The sequence below is a fragment of the Mesocricetus auratus genome, unplaced genomic scaffold (assembly GCF_017639785.1).
Source record: "Mesocricetus auratus isolate SY011 unplaced genomic scaffold, BCM_Maur_2.0 Super-Scaffold_15014, whole genome shotgun sequence".
Classification (NCBI taxonomy): Eukaryota; Metazoa; Chordata; class Mammalia; order Rodentia; family Cricetidae; genus Mesocricetus; species Mesocricetus auratus.
Window position 1 is genome coordinate 77,926,927 of NW_024429186.1, and position 25,644 is coordinate 77,952,570.

Consider the following 25,644-nt stretch of genomic DNA (forward strand, 5'->3'; position numbering starts at 1 on the left):
CACCCTGGAGGCAGAGGCCAGTGGATTTCTGTGCGTTCCAGTCCAGCCTGGTTTACATGGTGAGTCCCAGGACGTTGAAAGCCATGTAAAGTGAAACCTTGTATTCTCTGCTCAAAAGTAAAAAAAAAAAAAAAAAAAAAAAAAGAAAAAAAAAAAAAGAATAGCAGAACAGACTTCCAAAGCAAGAAGAGGATTTTTGGAACTTTCAGAAAGGAGACTGACATAAGATACTACTGTTTCCTGGCTAGCAGAATCCACAGGTAAGCAATAAAAAATATCAAGCATGATATCATCAGGCATATTAATCTGAAGGAAGTGGCTTTTTCCCTTTGGGAAAAGCAAGTGTCTCCTTAACGAGCTTCCTCTTTTGTGAGAACTGGACTTCAAGGAAGGCAGAGAAGAACACCTCTGTTTGTGAATGGGCCAAGTGACCTGGCCAACACTGGAATACTTGGGTCTTTCACAAGGTTTCTTTGAATGGAATCCTGTGATATTAGGGTGTGCGAGAACCTAGGATGTGTTTAGCAACAAGCTAACAGCTTTTCAGTCTTAATGAGCACACTTTGTAGACAGAAACCAATGATTGTAGTTTTTGCCTTTAATATGTGTGGTAACATTTAAAAACATTTAATGAAAGTCATTGTGTGTGTGTGTGTGTGTGTGTGTGTGTGTGTGTGTGTGTGTGCGTGTGTGTGTTTTCTGTGTATTGCCCTTGTGTCCTAGGGCTCATGTGGAAGTCTGAGGACAACTTGCTTAAACAGGTTTTCTTATTCTACAATGTAGGTCTTGGTGATCAAGCCCAAATTGTCAGGCTTGAGGATTCAGCTACCTTAACTTTTAGTTGACAAAATAGGACTAGCACATGTTGAAAATATAGTTTTTTAAATTAAATCTCCATGGAGGCTGAAGAGATATCTGAGTGATTACTCTTGCAGAGGACTGGGATTCAGTTCCCAGCAGCATCCAAATGATGGCAAACAACTCTCTAACTCCCTGGACACTCCTTATCTCTCCATAGACATTTCATCTATGGTGTACATACATACACTCATACACAGACACAGACAGACACACAGACACACACACACACACACAATTAAATACATAAATACTTAAAGACTAAACATAAAATTAAAATTCCCCCACCTGAAGTCTATTCAGAAACCACCACTGCCATCAGCATTTTGAGTTTCTTTTTGAATCATTCTCTTACTTGTAAACAAATGAAAGTATGTTGTCTAAATTTCCAGGCTGTGGAAATTTTCAGAAATGAATTCACAGCTTTTAATGTAACTCAAACAATAAGTTTATTAAATGGGGATTTTCTCTCATGCAATTCAGCTAAAAAAAACATTGCTTGCTAAAGTTTCTACAAAGATATGACATGCCGCACGTATGACAGGCTGTACGTAATGCTATTCAACTGGATCTTTAAATAATTCTCCACTGTCTTCTGGTCTACATGTTTCTCCTTGAGAAGGCACATGAACCTTGGCTCAAGGATTTCTTGGAGAGACACAGGAAAGGCGTTGGTTCCTTACAAATCATCTTTCCATATCCTAACTAATACTGGGCCTGACACAAGGCATGACCTCAGGCAGAGCCGTTGTAAAAATGCTACTCTCCTTTAACCCCTCTGAGTAAATCAGCACGATGCTTTCCTTCACTGATTTAAATAAATTTGGTCTTTGACCTCTAGAGTCAGAACTGGCCTTGACAACTCTTTCAAATGGCTGCAGTATGAGCTTGTTTGATGTATGTCAACTATTATAAAACAAATAGTATTTCATGACAGATCTTCAAATAATACACATATATTCAAAGTCAGGGCAATGGTGTCTCTATCTGAAGCTTTGTGACTGTGTGAAATACTGCAGACAATGAAACGATGCTTCTTTACGCTAAGACTTGGTGTCTGGTGCAGCTGTTACTACTGATGTGGTGCACTGCACTTTACCACCTATCAACATGTTCACTGTTGGAACTTCAAAAGGCTGCCAGTAAATGCAAATGTTTTAAAGATTTCCCCTGTGCATAAAGTACTTTTTGGGATCTATGATATTTATATACTTAACAGCAAAATGAAGATAAATAGTTGATAATCTAGATGGTTGCTTAATAATGTATCGACAATCATTTAAGACTAAAGATCTGAAAGTTTATAGAACTGAGAAGTTCTGCATTGTTTTCTAGAGAAAACAAAATAACACCTAACAATGTATTGAACAAGTTTAAACAAAACACAAACTCTAATTAAAGTAAGATCACTAAGAATATTTCTTTAATTTCTTTAAATGCTAAACATTTTTCAAGTGATCTTCACACACACACACTTCTATCTCTAAATTGAAATGGATTTCAACATCTCTTGTTTAGTAATGTTTAATGAACTGTAATACAGCGAAATATTGTAGCAAATAGTATTAAAATGTTTTGGTACTTAATAGTTCAAAATTATTTTATTTAATTGGGACCAACTGGCTTCATTGCATCTTATAAACTTTGCAATATATATTCAGAATAAAAGGAATAAAAATGAACAGATGTTTCTCTTTAAAGAAGGCAGACTTAAGATTTTTTTCTTACACAATAAATCAGCTGCTGGTACATTTCTAGGACATTGCTTGAGGCTGTTTTAGTATAAGATTTTTAGCACACACACAAACACACACTCACCCTTACCTCTGTGTGGATCCAAAATTGGTATAGGAGATTGAATTGAATATGAGCAGCAAACACTGGAGGTGGTATGAAGAGGGCCAAAGGGGAGTAGAAAACCTTTTAGAGAAAAAAAAACTCTACGTCACATTACAATCATGAGTCCTCAACAGAAGATTTGTAAATGGTCCTTCTCCAGATAACATAATTTCCCATGTTTACTTTGCAATATTAATTTTTCACATAGTGATAGGGTTGCAAATCTGTGTACTGAAAATATCATATGCTGCATGTTATTCCCTTACTATGGAAAGATTAGATGTGTTTCCTGGAAGTAGAGTGATTACTTATAATGCACAAATACTTTATTGAAGCACAATTTTAATGCGCATGCCTTTGTACCTTGACCACTCCCAAATGCTCAATTATTGTCTGGCATTTTTCAATAATAAAATGAAATAATAATAAAAGAAAGTATGCGACACATTGAAAGAGTAGAATGTGGTTTCCATTTTAGTGCTTATATGATTGACTAAAGGTAAAATCTCTCTTAAATTTTCATCAAAGTTACTAAGGTAGGAAGTGTAATGTGAGGATACTGCATGCAAGTCTTAAGGGTCCAGATTTTCTGAGAGATGAAAAGGTCCATGCCGTGGAAAGCTACAACTGCTTAGAACTGACTAGTAAGTGTGACTTATCCCTGTGAGCTGTTACATGTGATCAGAATAGTTTCTTTGAAGGAAAACCAAAGAAGTAAATAGGTATCAGGAGAATCTCATTTCTCCCTCACATTTCTGATTTTATACAATCCATGATTCTAAAGTGTTTTATATTTTCAAAACACTTCTTCCAATTGCTACAATTTAATTGCTGAATTATTATAAAGCTTTTGTTGTCAAGATATTTAGCAATGGATTTGCTTGGGAAATTAGACATTTATAAAAATTATTATTAACTTTTCTAAGTTTAATACCTAAAATATTTTATCTTATCATTTGCAAGCAGGATCTGTTTTATTATTTTCAGTAGATAAAGAAGTAATACGTCATATTACTAAATAATAAAGGAATACAGATATCTTATTCAAGAGTTCATGGTCTCACTATAGACTTGTTTGTGAAGGTTAAAAAATGTTTTGGCCCTCTGGGTTCCTCAAATTAATAGTACAAACAAAAGTTAGAAATCTAGCCATCCAGTTAGTTCCAAACATTCTAAAGTATCATATGATATGGATAGTGTGTGATATAAAGCATTACTAAAATTAAATAGGAAATAAATATTTTGAATGTTGAATAAATAACATTTTGTAAAGACAGCATCTAACAGATTAGTGCTCAGAGTACATTATGTTAAGCCAAAGTTTAGAGAAATAATCTCTTATGATAACAAGAGCTGTCATAAAATGGTGGCCACACTAAACTCACGATTGTTCCGTAATTGGTTCTTTCAGATCCTTTTCCTGTTCATTTCAACCAAAATCTGTTAATCTGTATAACAGTGTTATTGTTTTATTGCTTTTTTATTTATTTGAGTTTTCCACAGGATTAGATTGCCTTTAAAAAGTGCCAGGAGTCTTATGTATTAATAGATACAATGATGGACTTACACTTACAAAGAAGAGGAAACCATGAATTTTAATTCAGTTTTTATTTTATTTTTCCCCTGGGGATTGATGTGAGAGCCTGGTACATGCTAAGCAAATACCATGTCTTATGTTTTTCTCAGTTTTTACTATGTAGCTCAGGCTGGACTGGAACTAGAAATCTAACTACCTTTCCATAAAAGTGCTGGGCTTTCAGATGTACATCATTGTGCCTAGTTAAAATTGACTTCTTTTCTAAGATTTAAATCAAACCCTGAGGAGTAATTTACATTAGTATACTGAGTGATAATTCTTTGTGATTAATGTTATAAAGGAAACAAATTATACAAAAAATAGAGGAGAAAAAGATCTTAATCCTCTTGATTAAAAACAAAGTAATAAATATGTTTTAACTATGAAGATTCTTTACTTTCTCCTCCTCTCATCCTATTCCTTCATCTTGTTTTGGTTATGTTGTTTTGCATTTGATTTCTCATGTCAAAGGAACAAATCCTAAGCATTGGTAATCTAAGTCCGGTGCTTATTAATGGAGTTACAGCTCCAGCTCACTGATCTTCTGTCTCCAATCTTGGGATCCAGTTACATACATACTTTACAAATAATTTAACTCCTTCTTCTACCATAAGTCCTTAAATGTACTTAATGATTGGACTGAAAACCCAATCTTCCTCATATCTGGTTAGGACCTGGGACAGCAGACATTGGACCCACTTGACTAAATAGGTCAGTTTCTTCCTTGCCCTCACACCAAAGAGTTCCAAGGCTCTTTAGCTCTAAATGACACTGTTTACATTAGGTTGGATGTTCTACGAGATAAGTAATATACTATAGAGTTATTATAGAACTATATGTATGAGGACACAATGAGGATAAAGCAAAGCATAGTCTCAGTCCAACAGATACAAAATGAGGGTAATATACGCTACTAAAAGCCAGTACCAGAACAGTGGTTGGGAGTTGACATCTTGAAGTAATAAACAAATGGCATATGGGACGATTATAAGTTTTGTGGCATTGTTGCAGTTTTTGGAAGTACTGTTGTAAGAAACCTAGACTGTGGGAGGCCTGGACAGCTGGCACGGAGAAAGGGAAGTTGACTGCAAATGTAACCAAGATGGTCTGGTAGGAGTGTGTATTTCCTAAAGAAATAATGGATAACTTCCATTTATCAGTCTCTAAAGTTTCCCGATATAGAAAAGAAAACTAGAAAGGATACATAAAGAAAAGAAAACGTTGAGTGACTATATGAGGGATGGGAATATTTTAATATTATTGTAAGGAAACTGGACAGAAAGTAACATGTAATATCCACTTTTAGCCAGGCGGTGGTGGCACACGCCTTTAATCCCAGCACTCGGGAGGCAGAGGCAGGCAGATCTCTGTGAGTTCGAGGCTGGGCTGGACCGATAGCCCCCAAAACAATACAGAGAAACCCTGTCTCGAAAAACCAAAAAAAAAAAATCCACTTTTAAAGATGTCCATGGGAGAAAGTGAGAGGAGCAGGGTGGTGGTAAACCTAAGGACTAAACTAAAGAGTTATGGATATTGTCATTAAAGTAGAGTATGAAGACATGATCACCTGCTAATTCATAGAAAGAGAAAATAGCACAAGGTTCACATTTCTCAGTAGTCTTTAAAAATTCACGAGGCATTAATGAATAGAGCTTGAAGGAACTGAAATTGTAGGTTTCACCAGGGCAGAAAGGAGACACCAGCAATGTTTCATGCTTATTGAAGGGCTTACTGAGCATGTAGAGGGGACTTTTCTGTGACTGGAAGCCACTCACATCAGAACCAGCTGCAGGACTCAATGTCTGGTGGTGAGTGTGCATAATATGGATAGAGGAATCATTTTGTCATGCCCCAAGAATTTCAAAGCCGACCAAAACGGTGCATGCAGGCTGGTTTGCTTGTCATGGGGATGAGGATCCTGAGATCACCACTGATAGAAAGGAGGCCCAGGCAGAGCTGGGAACAAACAGGGCTTGAAGGACAGTTGCTATGCCAAATGGTTAATGATAGCAGTCTTTCTGCTCCCATATCTGTTCAGCTTCCTTTGTTCCCTCCCAGTCTCTCATGCATACTACATTTTAGACATAATCATACTTTAATATGCTGAATGGTGTGACTATGTGAGCTTCTCTGAAAATAGCACATTTCCAGATTCAACCAACTAAAGAGGATTAAGTCAATTAGGCCAGGGCTCAATTCAATTGGACCGATGCTCTTACAAAAATGGAAACAGGTGCCTAAGGTAGACATGCACGGAGGAAGGCTAGATAAAAAAAAGCTAGGGGAGACTGTGTCTACATATAAAGAGGCCCCTACCAGCAAACTAGCAGAGGCTGAGTTAGAAATGGGGTTCAGCGCTTTCAGGGGAGAAGCTATTCCTAGATAGGTGACTTCAGACTGGCCACCTAAAGGACTGTGAGGAAATCCATTCCATTGTAAGCCACCAATCTCTAATACTTTGTCAGATGCCACATAAAAATAAATGTTTTTCAAATATTTTACTGGCTATTCCCTCCCTAAAATTACTGTTTTCTCCCAAATTTTGTGCTTTTCTCAGTATTTTATTCTACATAACATTCCATTTACAACCTTGTTCTTAGCCAACTTTTACTCTTCCTACAAGTTTGGAAAAGCATGAAGCATGAAGCTTCCCTTGACTCAACGACAGTGACAGTAACCTACCAATTCGTAATAGTAGCTGCTTATTTGCCAGACTCCATTCTAATAAAGCAAAACGTTTAGAAATTCAAGCTTGCTTTAGTTACCACATCAGCCCCAGGCTCGGCTGTCATGCCAGGATCAGTCAGAAAATGGTGTCTATGGAAAACTGGGCTGGAAAAGAACGTGCAACTGGTGATTAAGGTAGGATGATTTTTGCCTCTTGTGCAGTTCTCAAAAGTGACAATCAGAAGAGGCTGGTTTATGCCTGGCTCCTTTCTTGGCTTGTCCTACACTGTGGGGGCTTGAAAGAACTCTCAGATAGCTGTGAAGAGAAATGTCAAACCAGAGAAGGAGGTTTTTTTTTTAAAGCAAATTTCAAAAATGACTTGGCAAGCTGCAACATCATTCCATGTCCTGTGTGAGTACTATGCTTGAGGCTCTGACATCAGAAGAGTCAAAGATAAAACAGTCTGCTTTATTTGAGCATCTTCAAGTGCTGGTTAGCAGTTGTGAGGGATGTCTTTGAGTTTTGAGGCAAGGCTCAGAGTGTCTCTGCTTCATGGGTGTCCATGCATGCTTTCCTTTTCTGGTAAAGAGTCAGGTTAGATTATGACTCCTAGTGCATTCACAGGTGCTACATCAGAATCAGTAGCTTCTTTTGCCTTTACTCCTAAACATTTATCTTTCTGTAACTTCAACTCTGGCAATGAAAAATAGTCTTTACTACATAGATTATTAGACATAATAAAAAGAATCCTGCACTATTGTATGCAATACAACAAACCCAATATCATGCATGAGAAATGTACCTGAGATGTCTCAAAGAACTTCTCAATCACTAGTTAGGGTGACCTTGAATGGACCACATACAAAAGCAGAGAAAATATTAAGAGCCATTTTTTCATGTTTCCGACCACTAAGACTTAAACATTGATTGATTGGTTCAAAGTGACAACTAAACTAAATCAGAGATGTAGATTCCTTTATTTATTCTTTCCTAAAGATATTAAATATTACTTACTATTATCAGGGATTGCACAAGTATCATATACTTACATGTTATGTAATGTATATTAAAATATTTCAGTAACTATATTACTTTTGTTTAGTAGTGTGTAAATGTTACCACTTTTGGATAGCTAATATATTTATTTACATTTTCTTTATTCATATGAAATTTAGCTCTAATATCAACTGTTAATAAATCTGTTTTAATAAAAGTGAAAGTCATTTAAGCTAAGTGCATATTTCACTAATTTACTGGGCCTTTCAGAGAATCATTGGCTATTTGAAGGTAGATTGTTAATTTATTCCCAATGCTGGCTTCATATATAAAATATATGCTAAGATATATTTTATTCAAAATACAAATAAGGTATAAGTCATGATGTCTAATTAGGTTGATATTTAAATATTTAAATATCTTAAACTTAATTTTTCACACTTGTGCCATCATCATTTTGTAAGATCATACCCTAAATTAGTTTATCAAGAAGTTTTCATCATCACGATTATTTTTTTCAATTATAAAATGTTTCATTTAATTTATATAACACATATTTATCAAGTTATACCATGTATTTCATGCTAGATGAGCAGTGAAAATAAATTAGACACTTTCTCTTAAAGTTTATGAACTGAAATGAAAGAAAACAGAATTTACATGAAATAATAAACATGTACAATAAATATGTACAACGATTTTAGGTATCCAAAAAGAAATACCACAACCACATGAAAACCAACAGACCTGAGCAATGTCACTGAAGTGAGGTGGTGACTGAAGTAAATCTTGAATGCGACAGCCGCCAGATTTAGAGGAATGATAGTGTTCTAGGCAAAGGTAACAGCAGAGAACTGAAATATCTGGATATTATGGATTATTAGATTGGGAGAACTGATATTTAAATATTAATTTTTATTGGGTGTCTTTTATTATGTAAATATGAAATTAGAGAAAGAGGTGACACCACATGTGATAAGGTGTCTATTAAATTCTTTCTCAAAATATTGAAGGGTTTTACTTAATGCAAATGATGACCTGTTATGTTCAGTGATGGATGGATGGATTATGAAGTGACACACAGAAAATGTTTTAGAACAATGGTGAGTGAAAAAGTAACTGATGCATTGATCTTTATGATAACTGGGGAGCCTAGGAATCAATGTCTATTGCTCATGACTCATTTCAATTTCTTTCATAGAGAAGAGATATAATCTACAGCAGTTTTAAATATGAAAATGAATCTATGTATGTGGACTTGTTCTTTTTAAAAGCTATATATTTTATTATATTTACTAGATGTATGTTTATAATAGACATTTCAAAATAGCATAATATTGTTTAAAATCCTTCACCCAATTTTCTCTATTGTTGACAAATGATATATTACTCTGCTATATTTGCCACACCTAAGTAATACTATTTTCAACTAAACTTAGATGTCACTATTGTGTGTGTGTGTGTGTGTGTGTGTGTGTGTGTGTGTGTTATTTAGATTTTCTGCTTGGAAATTCTATGCAGAATGCAGCATTCACTTAATTATTCTGATAATTTCTAATACCCCTTTGTTGTGATATTTATATTGAAGACGAGGTGGCTAAATGTGGTGATTTATTGTTTATGATCTAATAAAACTTGCCTGGAGATCAGAATAAAAAGCAAGCCACACTAGTTAGTCATAGAAGCTGGGCAGTGGTGGCACACAACTTTAATCCCAATACTCATGAGACACAGGCAGATGGATCTCTATGAGTTCAAGGCCACTCAGGTCTACATGAGAGTGAATCAGTCTAAAAGATGAACAGAGCTCATGCTTTAATCCTAGCACAAAAGCGGTATATAAGATAGGAGTGGCTTCTCTTATGCTGACAATTAGTCTTAAGCCACATTGAGAGAGCATAGTAGTCTGAGATTTGGTTAGGAGCAGTTCAGTCTGGAGACACAGTCTGAGGTTCGGTGGGTTTCCCCCTTCAGTCTGAACATTGGTAAAGGCAAGAGCTCTCTGGTGGCTTGGTTGCATTGTTTTTCTGATCTTCTGGTTGAACCCCAATATCTGTCTCTTTGTTTTATTATTAGTACTACATCTAAGTGTATTGCCTTGTCCTCAGTTTGTGTATGGAATGTGATCTCATTAACTTTTGCTGTCAACTTGAGTCATGCGTTATCTAAGAGGAAAGTTTCCATTGAGAAATTGCTTAGGGCAGAGTGTTCTGAGGGCAATATAGGGGAATGTATTGATTGCTAACTGATATAGGGAAGGCACACCCCACCATGGGTTGTACTATCCATAGGCAGCCAATTCTAGCCTGCAGAGAAAACCAACTAAGAATGAGCTTGGGGGCAATCAGGAGACAACATTTCTGCCTCACTGCCTTCAGTGATGTACCGACCTCAAATTATAAGAAATGAATCCTTTCCTCTCTTCCATGTTGTCTTTACTATGGAGTAAAGTGTTTGTCACAGCAACAGAACAAAATTATAACAGTCCATGTCTTCTCTCATGATGAGGTTGAGGTTCATAGTTGGGGGGGTGTAAAACTTCATTCTCATTATATATAACCATGTGTGAGGCTATTACCATGGTATTACTACTGATGATAAATTTGATTGAGGTCATGATTACCTATTGTCTTCACTCCAAAACCATTCGTGCTGTATACTATGTTTTCTTATAGAACTGTTCCAATTTTTACCTTTTATAATTTTTCCTGTTTTATCCTATTTATAAAATTAGTCTTTTTTTTCTTTCACATCGTTACTTTGATTTTATTGAGACAGAATCTTCATGTGAATCTCTGACTGCCTTGGTAATTTCTATAGAGCCCAAGTTTTCCTAGAAATCATGACAATAATCTTGCTTCATGCTGGCAAGTTCTGGAGCTGCAGATTTGTGTCCTACTCCTGGGTTTTCTTTGACTTTTTGAACACATGTACAACTATTCATTATGTATGAATTCAATATAGATTCTACAACTATCATCTATTTTAAAGTTAGAAAATGATGGTTAGATCTGGTGACTCAAGCTTTTAAACCTAGCTCTTAGGAGGCAGAGGCAGGTGGATCTCTATGAACTCAAGGCTAGTCAGTTCTATATAAGGTAGAGGCCAGTCTTAGCTATAAAGAGACCTTATCTCAAAAAACAATAACAATAACAAAAAGGAAGTGGTGGTTTGTAGTTGGTTGTTTTTACTCTTTGGCTCTTTGGTATTTGGTGGGCCTGCTATGCAGCTACCAAATAAATACACACATGGAGGCTTATTCTTACTTATGAATGACTAGCCTTTGTTTGGCTTATTTCTAGCCAGTTTTTCTTAAATTGTCCCATCTAGCTTCTGCCTCTGGGCTTTTATCTTTCTTTATTTATGTATACCTTTCTGTGGTGATATTTTGTTTATGCTATAACAAATAAAACTGCTTGAAGATCATAGCGCAGAGCTAAGCCACTATTTAGTCATAGACACCAGGCAGTATTGGTACACAGCTTTAACACCAGTACTGGGGAGACAGAGGCAAAGGGATCTCTGTGAGTTCAAGGCCAGCCTAGGCAGACTGAATCTTTCTAAAAGATAAACAGAACTCACAAAAAAGTTTATCCCTCCACTTGGGATCACATGTCTTTTAATCCCAGCACTGGGGAGGTGGAGACTTGAGAGATGTGGCTGTGCAGAAGAGGAATATAAGGCAGGAGAAGACAGGAGCTCAGAGAAATCTGATGATTTGTGGAGATGGAGGGAGTCTGAGAATTCAGAGATGGATTCAGTCTGAGAATTTAGTTTGAGATTCAGTCTGAAGATTCAGAGGAATAGGAACACCCTTTGGTCTGAGCATTGTTAGAAGTAAGAATGATGGCTGCTGGTTGATTTGCTTCTCTGATCCTTCTGCTTTCACCCCTGATTGATGACTTTGAATTGTGATTAAGACCAAGGAGAATTCTTTGTTTACTTCTTACTCCATGCCTTGCTGTGTAGATGAGTGACTGGCCCCTGGATTCCTCTTCCTTCTCTCGCTTCCAGATCTTTTCCTCAAAGATCTCTCCTTCATTCAGTGACTGATGAAAACAGAGGCAGGTACCCACAGATAAACACTGAACTGGAATCCAGTGTCAGACAGAAAGAACTAATGGGCAAAGGAGTTAAGACTGGGCTGGTTTAACCCACAGAAACAGTTGACCTGAACAAGGGGGAGCTCTTGGACTCCAGATTGATGGCTGTGAGGAAAGCACAGGACTGGCCCAGACTCCCTTAATGTGGGTGTCAGTGAGGAGGCCTAGGTAATCTATGGGGTCTTGGGTAGTATTTATCCCTGGTGTACAAATAGACTTTGAGTGCCCATGCCACAATTTGGGAGGCTCTCTCAGCTGGGACTCTTGAGGGAGGGCCTAGGCCCTGCCCTGGATGAAATGACAGTTACTGGAGATCCACCATGGAGGGCCTAACCCTCTTTGGGGATCGGAGTGGTGATTGAGTAGGGGACTGGGGGACATGGTGGGGAGGGCAGGAGAGGAGGAGAGGGAGAGGGAGCTGGGATTGATATGTGAAACAAGATTGTTTCTAACCTAAATAAAAAATAATAATTTAAAAAAAGATCTCTTCTCCTCTTTATTCTTTCTGCCTACCATCCCTGTCTGTCCTTTCTCCTGCCTTGCTATTGACCATTCAGGTCTTTATTACACCAATCATGTATTTTATATAGGCAACCTGACACAGCTTCACAGAGTTGATCATTTGCAACATTAAAGTGCATAATTTAAACAAATGTTCTCCATTATAGACAAATGTAACACATTATAAAGTAATATTTGTCAACAATTGTTCTTACATAGTTATACATTATAAGATATCCATGGTATGGATCTAAATACATTTTACCCTATATACTAAGAATTGCATTAACATGTATAATGTGAAATTAAAGAAGTGTACTAAACCATATATAGCAGTATATTAGATGTAAAATGACACTCAGTTTAATAGTATTCAACAAATTGTAGCACTTTTATGTAGGTAGCATGAGACTTAAAATTGTCTTTAAAATACAAATGCCATGGTTAGAAATTCTAGAAAATTGAATTCTTATCTTTAATTGCTTCACTTGAGAGGTCTGCCACTCTAATTTTCATAATAATGTGAAAGAAATATTCTCTGAGCTTAATTTGCTACTCATTTCACACACCAATTTTCTTTTCAAAGACATGACTCATTTATTATTTGTTCTAAAATATGTGCTTGCTTTGGTAACTGTTCAATAATAGGCCTTTACAACTGCTGATGAGGAATTGTATGGATAGTATCAAGGAAAAGGAGGAGATCTGAAATCTGCCTTTGATTTCAATCTATAGAGGAAGAAATACAGAAGTGCTTGTTAAGAATGCAGGCTGACTTAAGCCCTCTACTCGAACTCACAGAGATTCACCTGCTTCTGCCTCCCAGGTCCTGGGATTAAAGGCATGCACCACCATAGACCACCAGCCCAGACTAAGATTTTTTTTTGAGTAGCTTTGAGGTGAAAAACCCAAGAAGACGATGGAAAGTTTTAGAAAGGCACATAGCTGAATGTGGAACTCTTTCAAGTCAGGGAACAAGAACAAAGCAACTCAATTACTACTGGCTGACGTACTAGGTTTGGTAGATGATCAAAGGTGTTGATTAATTCCTTATACCTGTTACTGCCCTCAATCACCTAATATAAAAATCTGTTAATAAGTGAGTATGTACCCTAAAGATTTAAAGTAGAGCTGACTGATTGTTTTCCATATATAAAGGTTTAGGTTTTTGATTCCTTATGAGATTACCTTTCAAGATAAGTAATAAAGTAATTGGCCCTTTCTTTGTAACTACAAAATTCAGGCTGCCAGTAAAACATCTAACTGAGAAGAATAACTTGCTTGCCCACATGGTTAATCTAAAACAAGTTACTTAGGTATGAATGCACATGGGTTTTTGGGATAACTTGTCTTTCAATGTAATTAATAAAATGTTTACTCACATATGGAGTATGGAAAATGCACTTTTCTTACAGTTCGTTTTGTAATAATTCACTTGAAAAACAAAATATAACCACATTGAAATTACTATATTGCCTGAAAAACTTTGTTGGGTTATATAAGCTATAGAAAAAAATATAGCAGAAAGAACATGAAAAGAACAGAGAATAAAGAAGGAAGCCTTCTAGAGAGTGTGTGTCTATATCCTAAACCCCCTGAAACAGAAAACTCTTAACTTACTCCAAGTCAGTGGATTCCTTTCAAGGCCCTGTAGTGCTGGAGGCTGGCCCACCAGACAGTGGTACTCTACCTCTCCTACAGTGTGAGCTCCTCCATCACCTCTCTCCAAACAAATAGCAACTTGTGAAATTCCTAGGACCCATTTCCTAATTCAACAGACTTCTTTTCTGTCTATGGCAGAAAAATTGAAAACATTTTGCTTTGGGGAATAGATAAGTGTCAAACTCATTTTGCTTGGATTTGCACTCATTTTTAACTTTGGACACATTCATTTTCTATTTATATTATTTTATTTGGAAATGTTTACAACAGTGCAGTGGAATTAAACTTCAGACGATGGATGTCATCAGTTTATTATAAAAGGGAGGTGCAGAAATTACGTAGATGATAAAATAGTTCAGAATGTCAGTGGAATGGGCAGCTTCATGTGACACCATTTCAACAATGATTTCAGTCCACCTGCTTTCCAAGAATCTCACCATCTCTAAATGAGAGACACTTTGGTTCTTCCATTTTCTGGGAGAAGAACTTTGTGTTCAACTTTCACACTAACTGGTTGATTCTCTCTACCCTTTCCTTCCATGTTTGACACCATAACTACTACTGTTTCTTGCAATGCTCTTCCTCTAGACTTTTCTGGAAGCTGCTGCCACCTTTGGAAACATATTTGGCTCCACTTCTTTTGACCAATACTCTGTCAAAGAACATTAGAAATATCCTGAAACTTGTGCAGTGACTTCACCATTGCAGGTGGGACTTGGCATTCAGCCACCATTGTACACATTCATTTAAAAGCAGGATGGCACATAGGAAGTCAAAACTTGGACACTGGTTGTTTTCTTTATCAACTCCCAAAACAAGAGCCTAGAACAGCATATAGCGTAGACATTCCCTGAGACCTCAGTGGTAACACCACTCTGGAAGCATGAGACACGGCTATTTAGCATCTAGAACTCTGAAACAATACATTTGTAATGTTGTTTTAAGCCTCTCAGTTCAAAGTATTTTGCTCCATCAATCTGAAATTAAGGCATATATTAACCTAGGCGGTCTCTGCTATGACACAGTTAGGAGAAGGGTCTTTTATGTTATGCTCGTTAACTGTATCATTACAGGCTTATAGGTCTTATTTGCCTATTCTGCTATTTAGGTTAGTACCCAAACTGCATATTTTCTCTCAACTGAAACACACCTGGTTAAGATTTGAACTTTCCGCTTATCAGCTGTATAATAAACATCATGAAGCTTCAGTTTCTGGATAACATTTGACATAACAAAACTATTAACTTATTAACAAAGATAAAATGTTATGATAACTGAAGAATGATCATCAAAGGTAATGAACACTTACAATATAGATACAAAAATCAATTGTACAAGTGTCAGGGCCAATAAGTTCATCTATACTCTTCTACATACATGCATCGATGTATAGATGAGTTCATCTATATGCTCCTTTACCCTCTCTGATATCTAAGTGCAGATTTAATCCCATCGTCTTATAATTAGAATTACTATATTTTGTATATATTACAGTATCTATGAACACATCTCTTGCCCATAGAGAGAGTGTAAATGATATGAAATCACTACAGATAAGTACATGAGAAAAACTAATCTCTAAAAATAAGTTCAGGTAGTCCACAGGTTTAGATATTTCAAATACAGAGTGTGGCACAGCAATGGAGAGGGCACCCCTTTATGTAGGGCACCTTCATGGTAGATGTCAACAGCATGCATGTCTGTGATATTTAGCAATCACCTTTTCAAATAAAAAATCAGAGGAAGCAACTGAGGTCCAATAATCCCTCCATAGACGTATCTCCAACTGACATAAACAGTAAAGACTTTCAAGTAGATCAGATCCCAAAAAGTGCCATTCTCTCACCTTAGGAGACCAAGTCTATAACATGTGAAATTTCACAGTAGTTTTCCAAGATTTTTGAAAATTGAAGTTTTTAACTTAAAAATATAATGTGTGTCTAAAATATTTCTGTCTGAAAATATTTGAACTAAACCTCGTTGTATATATGTACACCTCTTGGTTGAGATTATTCCTAAAAATTAGTAATAATGGACAGGTACTTTCTTAGATTGTTGTATGTCTTCACACCAAACAAAAATTTACTTCTGGAAAGAATGTTTGTTTCTTAGATGTCTGGCCTTCTAAAGATAAAAGAGCCAGACATCTAAGAGGAGAAAAAAGAAGCTCCTAGAACACACCTTCTAATAGTTTTAACAGGAGAAAGCAGGAAACATGAGATTTCAAAGGCAAATATTTTCATATTTATTCAATTTCCCACAACTTACCCAGGAACTATATGGCTGCAAGACAGACTGTCTCAGTGCTGTGCTTAAGTTATAGTCTTCAGAACTGTGGTGTGCTTGGTGTGCAGCCCAAATAATATTAATCTCTGAAAAACACATGGTTTAAAACAAGTCATGAGAATGAGAAGAGAGTAGCTTCAATTGAGCTCTGCTCTGCTAAGAGCAGATGAGAAGCCTGGAATCTCAGAAAAGGATAGTCAACAAAATGATAGTTAAGATGAAGTTCCTTGAAGCCTTTTATTTTGAACCACACCATATACAAATAATAAATAAGTAAAATTGATGCATAACTAATAATAGACACACTGTGTGACCCGATTATATACCACCAATGAATGAAATGACATCCAAAATTTATTCTTTGCTAAAATTTACAATATCACAGATCAAAAAAGCTAATGTGTAGTGTTGTAACAACATAATAAATGGAAATTGATGAGTTTTCAGTTTGTGATAACACATTTCTAATTAAAGAGAAATTCTCCAATGGGAGAAATTGGTTTATAATGAACTATTATACCATATCATTTCATGATTGCCTTTGACATATCTGAAAAGCTGTCTGTTAGAATAAACAAACCATACAATATTTGATGCTGATCTCTTAAGAGTATACTTTTATGCACATGCAGGTCAATTGTACGTGGTTCTTCTCATAGCTTACCAAGATGTCCCCCACTTCACACTGTGTTCTGATGGGGGATGTCATTCTGTATATATGTTTTTCTTATTGGCTGATGAATAAAACACTGTTTGACCAGTAGAGGCAGGAAGATATGAGGGGCAATAACATGAAGAGAATGCTGGGAAAAGGAAGGCAGACAGACGACCACAAGGAGATTCCATGTAGCTGCCAAAGGAATAACAGGTCCAGCCATTCCCCAGTAAGCCAAGACCATGTGAAAACACATAGATTAGTAGTTATGGGTTAACAATTAAGACAGAGCCAGCCAATAAGAAGCCCAAGCCATCGGTCAACAGTATAATAATTAATATGTTTATGTGTGCTTTTTGGGAGCTGAAGGGTGACAAAACCTGGATGGAAAGAAACTCTGCCTACAATGTTCATGTGTCCTCAAAACAGAGAAGCATGTTGAAACTGTTCATCCCATCAAGAGGCACTAAAATCACCCTCACAAGCCATGCTGCCATTTCAAGCAAGAAAAGTATTTCCAATAACTATTGGAATCATGGTTATTTATTGTTTTAAATATTTAATCACTTCTAGTAAACTCACTGTCCCCAAGAAATTCAAGAATTATTTTGCATGAATGAGAAGTAATTCATCACAAGGTCTTTTAAAACTACACAGACATAGTACTTGAAACCATATGAAACTGGTTAGGGTCCAAACTTCTACCTTATTTATTACATATATAGCTACATAGAAGAGAATTGTAAGGGCTATTTCTTTGTATCTTCAGATGTGTGTGGTCTTTGTTTAAGGTGTAATAAATTTGACAAATTTCCTAAGTTTTGTAAACTGGTTACCAACTGAGCCCTTGAAATCATCTAAACACCATTTTCTCCTTAGACAACTCAATATCGAACACTTTAGAATACTGTACTTACAATAAGCCTTGATTAAAAATAGACATGTCCTTTTTGATTTGCTAATATTTGATTCCAAATATTGATCCTAACACAACCAGAATATCAGCTCAAGGAGGGGTAAGCGTCCCTGAAATCTCCACAGAAGTAATGGTGGAACAAAGAGTCCATGAAGGTTGAGGTTAAAGACCTGGGTCTGTAGTTGTTTTGAAAGCGTTACTTCCCATCACAAACTGTGTAACAGGAGCTGGAGATCAATGAAACACAGCTGCACAAACAGCATGCAGTAACAAGATCCCACTGGCTCACCTATGTCCCTTTCCAGGAATGGAAAAGGATAGGGAACATTGGATTTTTTTTGCATGGTCTATATTCAGCTTTTTGGAAGCAAATTATTTCTAAGCATGGTTACACAAATATATTTTTTTCAGAAAATGATTCCAATAATTCTTATGTAAATGAATGAGGAAAAAATTAATAGTTAAGTTTTTGTTTACCTTCCATAATGCTTGATGTGGTAAATTGCTTGCTCTAATAAATGAAATAAAATATTAAGGAAGGAAAAGTGATATTATTTAGGAAAATGTTTTTATGTGGAAAGATTTAATAAAAATATACCTTCCTTTCAATAGATATGTTTTTTCTTTTCCTATAAGCAAACTGTAGACTTTATGTTCATATAACATTTTATTAGACTTTTACAATGTCATAATTAGAAATAATTATGCTTATTTACAGTGCCAAACTGTACATTTGTATAAATATATATTTGTTTAATAAGTGGCCAAAAATTCTGCTCATTTAGCTGAACTCTAATGTAATATATATGCTATACTACTGACTGTTCATTTTAAACATTTTTAAAGTTTCAGGTCGTGCAGAGATGGCTTAATAGTTCAGAACACTTGCTGCTATTTCAGAGGACCTAGGTTTCCTCATCACTCACACTAAGGGGCTCACAAGTGCTTATAACTCCAGTTCCTGGGGATCCAATGTCCTGTTCTGACCTCTTGGAGTACCTGCTTGAACATGGTGCATAACACACAAACACACACACACACACACACACACACACACACACACACAAACACACACACACGTACACACATGAAGAATGAAAGAAGGAAGTCTTTATAAAATGTATACATTGCATTAAAACCTCTCATTTTTAATATACAATGCTTGGCAAGCAAGTCCAGCTATGTAATTACTATTGATAGAGAAAAAAAATCCCATTCTGTATTTTTCCCGTCCACCTCTATGACTGAGATAGAGAGTCTAAAATGGTTCTTGACTCATATTATGGAATTAAGAAATTTGATAGCATGATGGAATGGGCCTGTCAGAACGCTTAGGGAGAAGTTGCCAGCAAGGCTCTGGTGATTCCAGTCCACGCAAGGTCATGACTTTGGTGATCCTTCCTTTTAAATCTGTGGGGTTAAGTGACTTCCTTCTGGGAAAAGGGATTTTGGCAAAGGTGATGCATGGGATGTCACCTTGATTAAAAAGAGTAGTTGTGCCTCAAGTACTCTCTGACATCTTCACATTCCCAACCACATGATTGGAACTCTCCTTTGCTGAGTTACGTCTGAAGGGTAAATGGGACAAGCACTTGACTAACAAGCTATTGAGGGCTAAGCTTGCTAGTAAACACCAGGAATCCAGCCAGCAATCATGTAAGGGAGTTCTTACAGAACCTTGTGCGGTTGAGACCCTGGGTATACTAAAGCCTGACTGCCATCAGTTGAGCAGCTTAGCAGCAAATAAACCCCTATGAACCTTATGGGGGTTCATAAAAGCTGCAGGCTGTCTCTGTGAAATCATCTGACAATAGATTGCTATTAATTTAAGCTACTAACTTGTCATGCAGCAGTATATAATTAAGGTAGCCAGTGACTTAACTGAGACTGCCATTTCACACCACCTCGCTTCCTGACCTTTAAGTTTTTCTGCTTCAAGGATGCCAGATAAATAGAACCCAACAGTACTCAAATTATGAAGTCTGGCTTTTTTCATTTAACATAAAGCAATAGACTGTCCCCCTTTCTATTTTTATAATTATTTGGCCTTTTTATTGCTGAGTTGTATTCATAAATAAGAATGCTCACTGTTTAATTTTGTTTATATATTTTTTCCATTTGAAATGCTCTTTTCAGTGTGTAATGTAAATAGAGCTTGTGTAGAGATTTTTTATTTTCAAATGCATTTTTGCACTCATTAAACACAGAAATGTGCTTCATTATGATATTTTAATGCAGATATTTAATGTATTTTGATGATATCTGTCCACTATTCTCTGAGTACTCCTGCTAGAACTTGTAATGATCCCCTTTCTCTTTCCAATTGGTCCCTATTCTACTTTCATGTCAGTGTGCATGTGTGCGTGTGCGTGTGTGTGTGTGTGTGTGTGCACGTGCATCTTGAATGTATATGGAAAGTCAGTGAAAGAGTATCCTGTGTCTTACTTAGTGTTCTATTCTTGTGATGACATGAGCCAGTATGACCACAGCAACTCATGAAAGAAAGCATTTAACTGGGTCTTACAGTTTCAGAGCTGTTTCCATGACCATCATTGTGAGTATAGAAAGGCAGCAGGCAGGCAGGCAGGCAAAATTGTTTCTGAGGAAGTTCAAAAAGAACTCACGTCTTATCTGCAAGTTGGAAGCAGAGAGAGAAAGAGGCTGGACCTGGCATAAAGCCCACTCCTCATGGCATACCTCCTCCAAAATGGCAAACCTCCTAATCCTTTCCAAAACAGTTTTACCAACCAATGACTAAGATTTTAAGCATATGAAGTTATAGGGGACATTGTCATCCAAACTACCATAACATGTTAACAATATTTCAGAAGCATTTACTCTACTGTCCAGTGATGATCAAGGAGGGAAGATTCATGTATGGTGTGAGGTCCATTCCCTGCCTCGAATCCTGGACTATAGACGTGGAGAGTGTGAAATTAATCCTTGCTCTGTGTTCTTGATGTAGGTGTAATCTGAACTGTTGTCTTAAGCTTCTTCCATAGTGACTGCCTGACAGGTAGACTTGGCATTATAACAACTCTCCTTAGGCTTACTTTGTGCAGAATGCTTTATCACAGAAATAGGAAATTAAACTAAGACTAGTAGCAAAAAAATGTTTCATTTAAAAAGAAATGTTTCCACCTGTAGTAATTTAGTTGATGAAATCACCTATTCTTTATTTCTCTCTGTGTATATGCATGTGTGTGCATAACAGTGAAGAGAGAGTGTGTGTTCTCTGTGTATGTTCTCTACATGTGGTGTGTGCTGATATTTATGTGTGTATATGTGTGTGCTGTTATGAATGCACATATGTGTATGCACAGGTAGGGACCAGAGATTGACATGAGAACAAAAAACCAATGTGTTCTCTATGGGAGCCTTGGCTATATGAAACTTTAAAAAAAATTTCAGAAAGTAAAAACAAAAAACATGCAAGATGTAATTTGTAGATTTTTTTTAGAAATCAGCATTTACTGATAACAAGTTGTAAGGAAAAACAAATTTAAACATTTCCACAAAGGGGAAAATAATGTATAATTTTTGAGTTATTGAATACAATTTCAAATATCTAAATTATATTGACAATAATAGTATTAGTAATTACAGTATAGATGAAAAATGTGTGGTGTTTGCATTTTAGGGTTCTAAGTCAATGGGTGAGGGGTCACATGTGTAATTCACATGCTTGTAAAATGGAAACGGCATTCCAAAGCAAGTCAATGTTCATAAGAAGGTAAAGCCTGGTGTGGGCTTCATGAAATGTAGCATCAATGAAGACGTGAACAAAGAAACAAAAACAATTCAAACAAAATAACAAAAAAATAAATTTGGTGTTGAAAGTACTTGAGAAAGGCAAGATTTAAAACTATAATTAGTGTAATAATATGTGTTGCCAGCAGATTTCTGCTACCCTACAACAGCAAGACATGAACATTCCAGTGCAGCTGAAGCACAAAAAAAGAAAACAATGTTAAGAATAACATCATGAAAATGAGAGAGGTCCTTAAAGTGTAAATGGAAAAATCCCTTAAGGAAATAGAGTAAAAGGCAACCAAAAATGGAGGTAATAAATTTCTCAAGAGATGTCATGAAAAATCAAGAAAAAACAAATAAACATTTGACAGAAACACAACTGTTGAAGACATGAAAATGAAAATAGACGCAATAATGAAAACACAAACTGAGGGAATTCTGGAGATGGAAAATCTGGATATGAGAACAGGAACTACAGTTGTAAGTATCACAACAGAGTAGACACGATGGAAGAGAGAATAGCAGGTGTTGACAATACAAGAGAGGAAATAGATTCATTGATCAAAGAAAATGTTAAACCTAAACAATTCCTAAAATAAAACATTCCAGAAATTTGGGACACCATGAAAAGACCAAAACTAAGAAAAATAGGGATAGAAGAAGGAAAAGAATCCCACCTTTCACAAAAAATATATTCAACAAAATCAGAAAAGAAAATTTTCCTACCTAAGGGACACACCTCTACAGGTAAAAGAAGCTTACAAAATACCAAATAGACAAGACCAGAAAAAAAGGCCCCTTACCACATAATAATCAAAACACCAAACATACAGAATAAAGAAAGAATATTAAGAGCTGAAACAGAAAAACTCAAGTAACATACTTTATATGTATCGGAATACATAGAAATGTCTATCAGAATTATACTTTACTTCTCAATGAACACTCTAAAAGATGCACTTCTTATAGATTCTAAGAGACCATGAATGCCAGCCCAGACTAACATACCTAACAAAAATTTGACTCACCACAGATGGAAAAAACAAGATATTTCATGGCAAACTCAAATTAAATAAATATCTATCCACAAACCCAGAAGGAAAACTGTAACCCAAAGAAGTTACCTATGCTCATGAAAACACAGGAAATAGATGATTCCATACCAGACAGAAACACACACACACACACACACACACACACACACACACACACACACACACACACAAACTGCCAGCACCACCACTACCAACATAATAAAAGGCATTTCATATTCATGAAAGGAAAAAAAATCCCACCAAGATGATATCTCCACTCTGATCATCTATGCCCCAAAGCAAAGGAACCCACATTTGTGAAAGAAATATTACTGAAGCTTGTGTCACATATAGAACCCCATACATTAATATTGGGAATCTTCATCACTCCACTCTCACCAGTTGACAGGTCAGACAGACAAATTAAACAGAGAAATAATGACACTAATAGATGCTTTGACTCAAATGGACCTAACATATATCTACAGAACTTTTCACCCTAACACCAAAGAATATACATTCTTCTCAGCACCTCATGGAAGCTTCTCCAAAATTGACCACATGTTCAGTCACAAAGCAAGTCTTAGCATATACAAAAACAAAAACAAAAAAATGGAAAAAAAAACCTGTACCTTATCAGGTCACTATGGATTAAAGTTGGAGTTCAATAACAACACAAGCTACAGAAAGCCCACGGATTCATGGAAATTAAACAGCATTAACCTGAATTTCCACTGTGTCAAGGAAGAAAAAAGAAAGAAATTAAAGACTTTCTAAAATTCAATGAAATGAATGCACAACATACCCAAATTTATGGTACACAATGAAAGCGGTTATGCTAAGATGAAAGTTCCTAGCATTAAGTGCCTTCATAAACAATTTGGAGAAATTTCATACTAGTGAATTAACTGCATGCTTTATAACAAAAAGAAACAAACACAGACAAGAGGAGTAAACAGCAGGAAATAAAAATGAGGGTTGAAATAAATTAAATAGAAGCAAAGATAAAAATAAAAAGAAACAACAAAACAAAGAGTTGGTTCTTTAAGAAAATCAGGAAGATAGACAAACTCTTATCCAAATTAACTAAAAAGCAATGAGAGAATATGCAAATTAACAAAATCAGAAAGAAAAAGAGGGACATAATAACAGGCACTGAGGAAATCCAGAGAATTATCAAGTCATACTTTTTCCACAAAATTGGAAAATCTAAAAAAAAAAAAGGACAAATTTATTGATAGACACCACATACCAATATTAAACCAAGATCGGATAAACAATTTAAACAAACTTATAACCCCTAAGGAAATAAAACAAGTCATCAAACAGTCTTCCAAATGAAATTATCCCAGGGCAAGATGGTTCAGTGCAGAATTCTGCCAGACATTCAAAGAAGAGCTAGAGCCAATACTCTTCAAATTATTAATAAAGACAGAAGTAAAATTGTCAAATTCTTTTCATGAGGCCCCAGTTACTTTGATACTGAAACCATATAAACACTAAGCAAAGAAAGAAAATTACAGATCAATTTCCCTCATGAACATTGTTGCAAACATAATAAAATACTGACAAACTGAATCCAAAAACACATCTAAAAGATTATCCACCGCCCTTCCAAGCCCCAATCTCCGGTGATCCCAGGTAGGTGAGCTTGGGTCTCCGGGGGGGACTCTCCCCATCCTCCATGCTAGCCCCATCCCCTTGATCTTCCGGGACCCCTCCTGGCATCCAGAAGACCCGCCCACACAGGAAAGACATCAGCCCTTCCAGGCCACAAACTCAGGCGATCCCAGCTAGCTAGGAAAGACGTCAGCCCTTCCAGGCCCCAATCTCCAGTGATCCCAGTCAGCTTCAGGAAGGAAGGAGACCAGTGTAGACAGAAAGACCCCACCAGTACCCACTGGAAGAAGAAATGGGAAGAAGACAGATTAAGAGCTCACTCAGCAGTTAAAAGACCAACATGACTCCACCAGAATCTAGGGACCAATGCCAGCAAGACCTGAAAAGCACTACATAGATGAAGCAGAAGAGACAGACCTTAAAATCATTATGAAGATGATAGAGACCCTCAAAGAAGAAACGAGGAAATCCCTTAAAGAAATACAGGAAAAAAACAAACAAAAAATCCATGAAAGGGGGGAAAAATTCAAGAAAGGGGGGAAAATTCAAGAAATAAACAAATCTCTCAAAGAATCTAAAGAGTACCAAGAAAAAACAACCAAAAAAAATGAAGGAAACAACTCAAACAGTTGAGTGATTGAAAGCTGAAATACAAACAATAAAGAAAACACAGAAAGAGGGGATGCTGGAAATGGAAAAGTTGGGTAAACGATCAATAACTACAGATGCAAGTATCACCAATAGAATACAAGAGATAGAAGAGAGAATCTCAGATGTTGAAGACTCATTAGAGGATATACAGTCGTCAACTAAAGGAAATATGGGACACCGTGAAAAAGCCAAACCTGAGAATAATAGGTATAGAAGAAGGCAAAGAAATACACCTCAAAGGTACAGAAAACATATTCAACAAAATCATAGAAGAAAACTTCCCTAACCTAAAGAAGGATATGCCTATGAAAATACAAGAATCTTACAGAACACCAAATAGGCTGGACCAGAAAAAGAAGTCACCTCGCCATACAATAATCAAAACATCAAAACTACAGAATAAAGAAAAAATGTTAAGAGCAGCTAAAGAAAAAGGACACGTAACATATAAAGGCAGACCTATCCGAATTACACCTGGCTTCTCAATGGAAACGATGAAAGCCAGAAGATCCTGGAAAAATGTCCT

The 25,644-nt window shown here is 36.2% G+C and overlaps 1 protein-coding gene and 1 pseudogene across 2 annotated transcripts in view; both read right to left on the reverse strand.

Annotated features, from left to right (window-relative positions):
• Positions 1-25,644, reverse strand: part of Agmo (alkylglycerol monooxygenase) — a 317,387-nt gene that overhangs the window by 190,017 nt on the left and 101,726 nt on the right. For both annotated transcript variants that reach the window (XM_005076213.4, XM_040743229.1), the window contains exons 4-5: positions 16,472-16,575; positions 2,683-2,778 (exon numbers count right to left, since the gene is read on the reverse strand). In XM_005076213.4, coding sequence (XP_005076270.1) covers positions 2,683-2,778; positions 16,472-16,575 — 200 coding nt within the window. The remainder of the gene's footprint in view (positions 1-2,682; positions 2,779-16,471; positions 16,576-25,644) is intronic.
• On the reverse strand, positions 14,612-15,656 carry LOC106021616 (annotated as a pseudogene).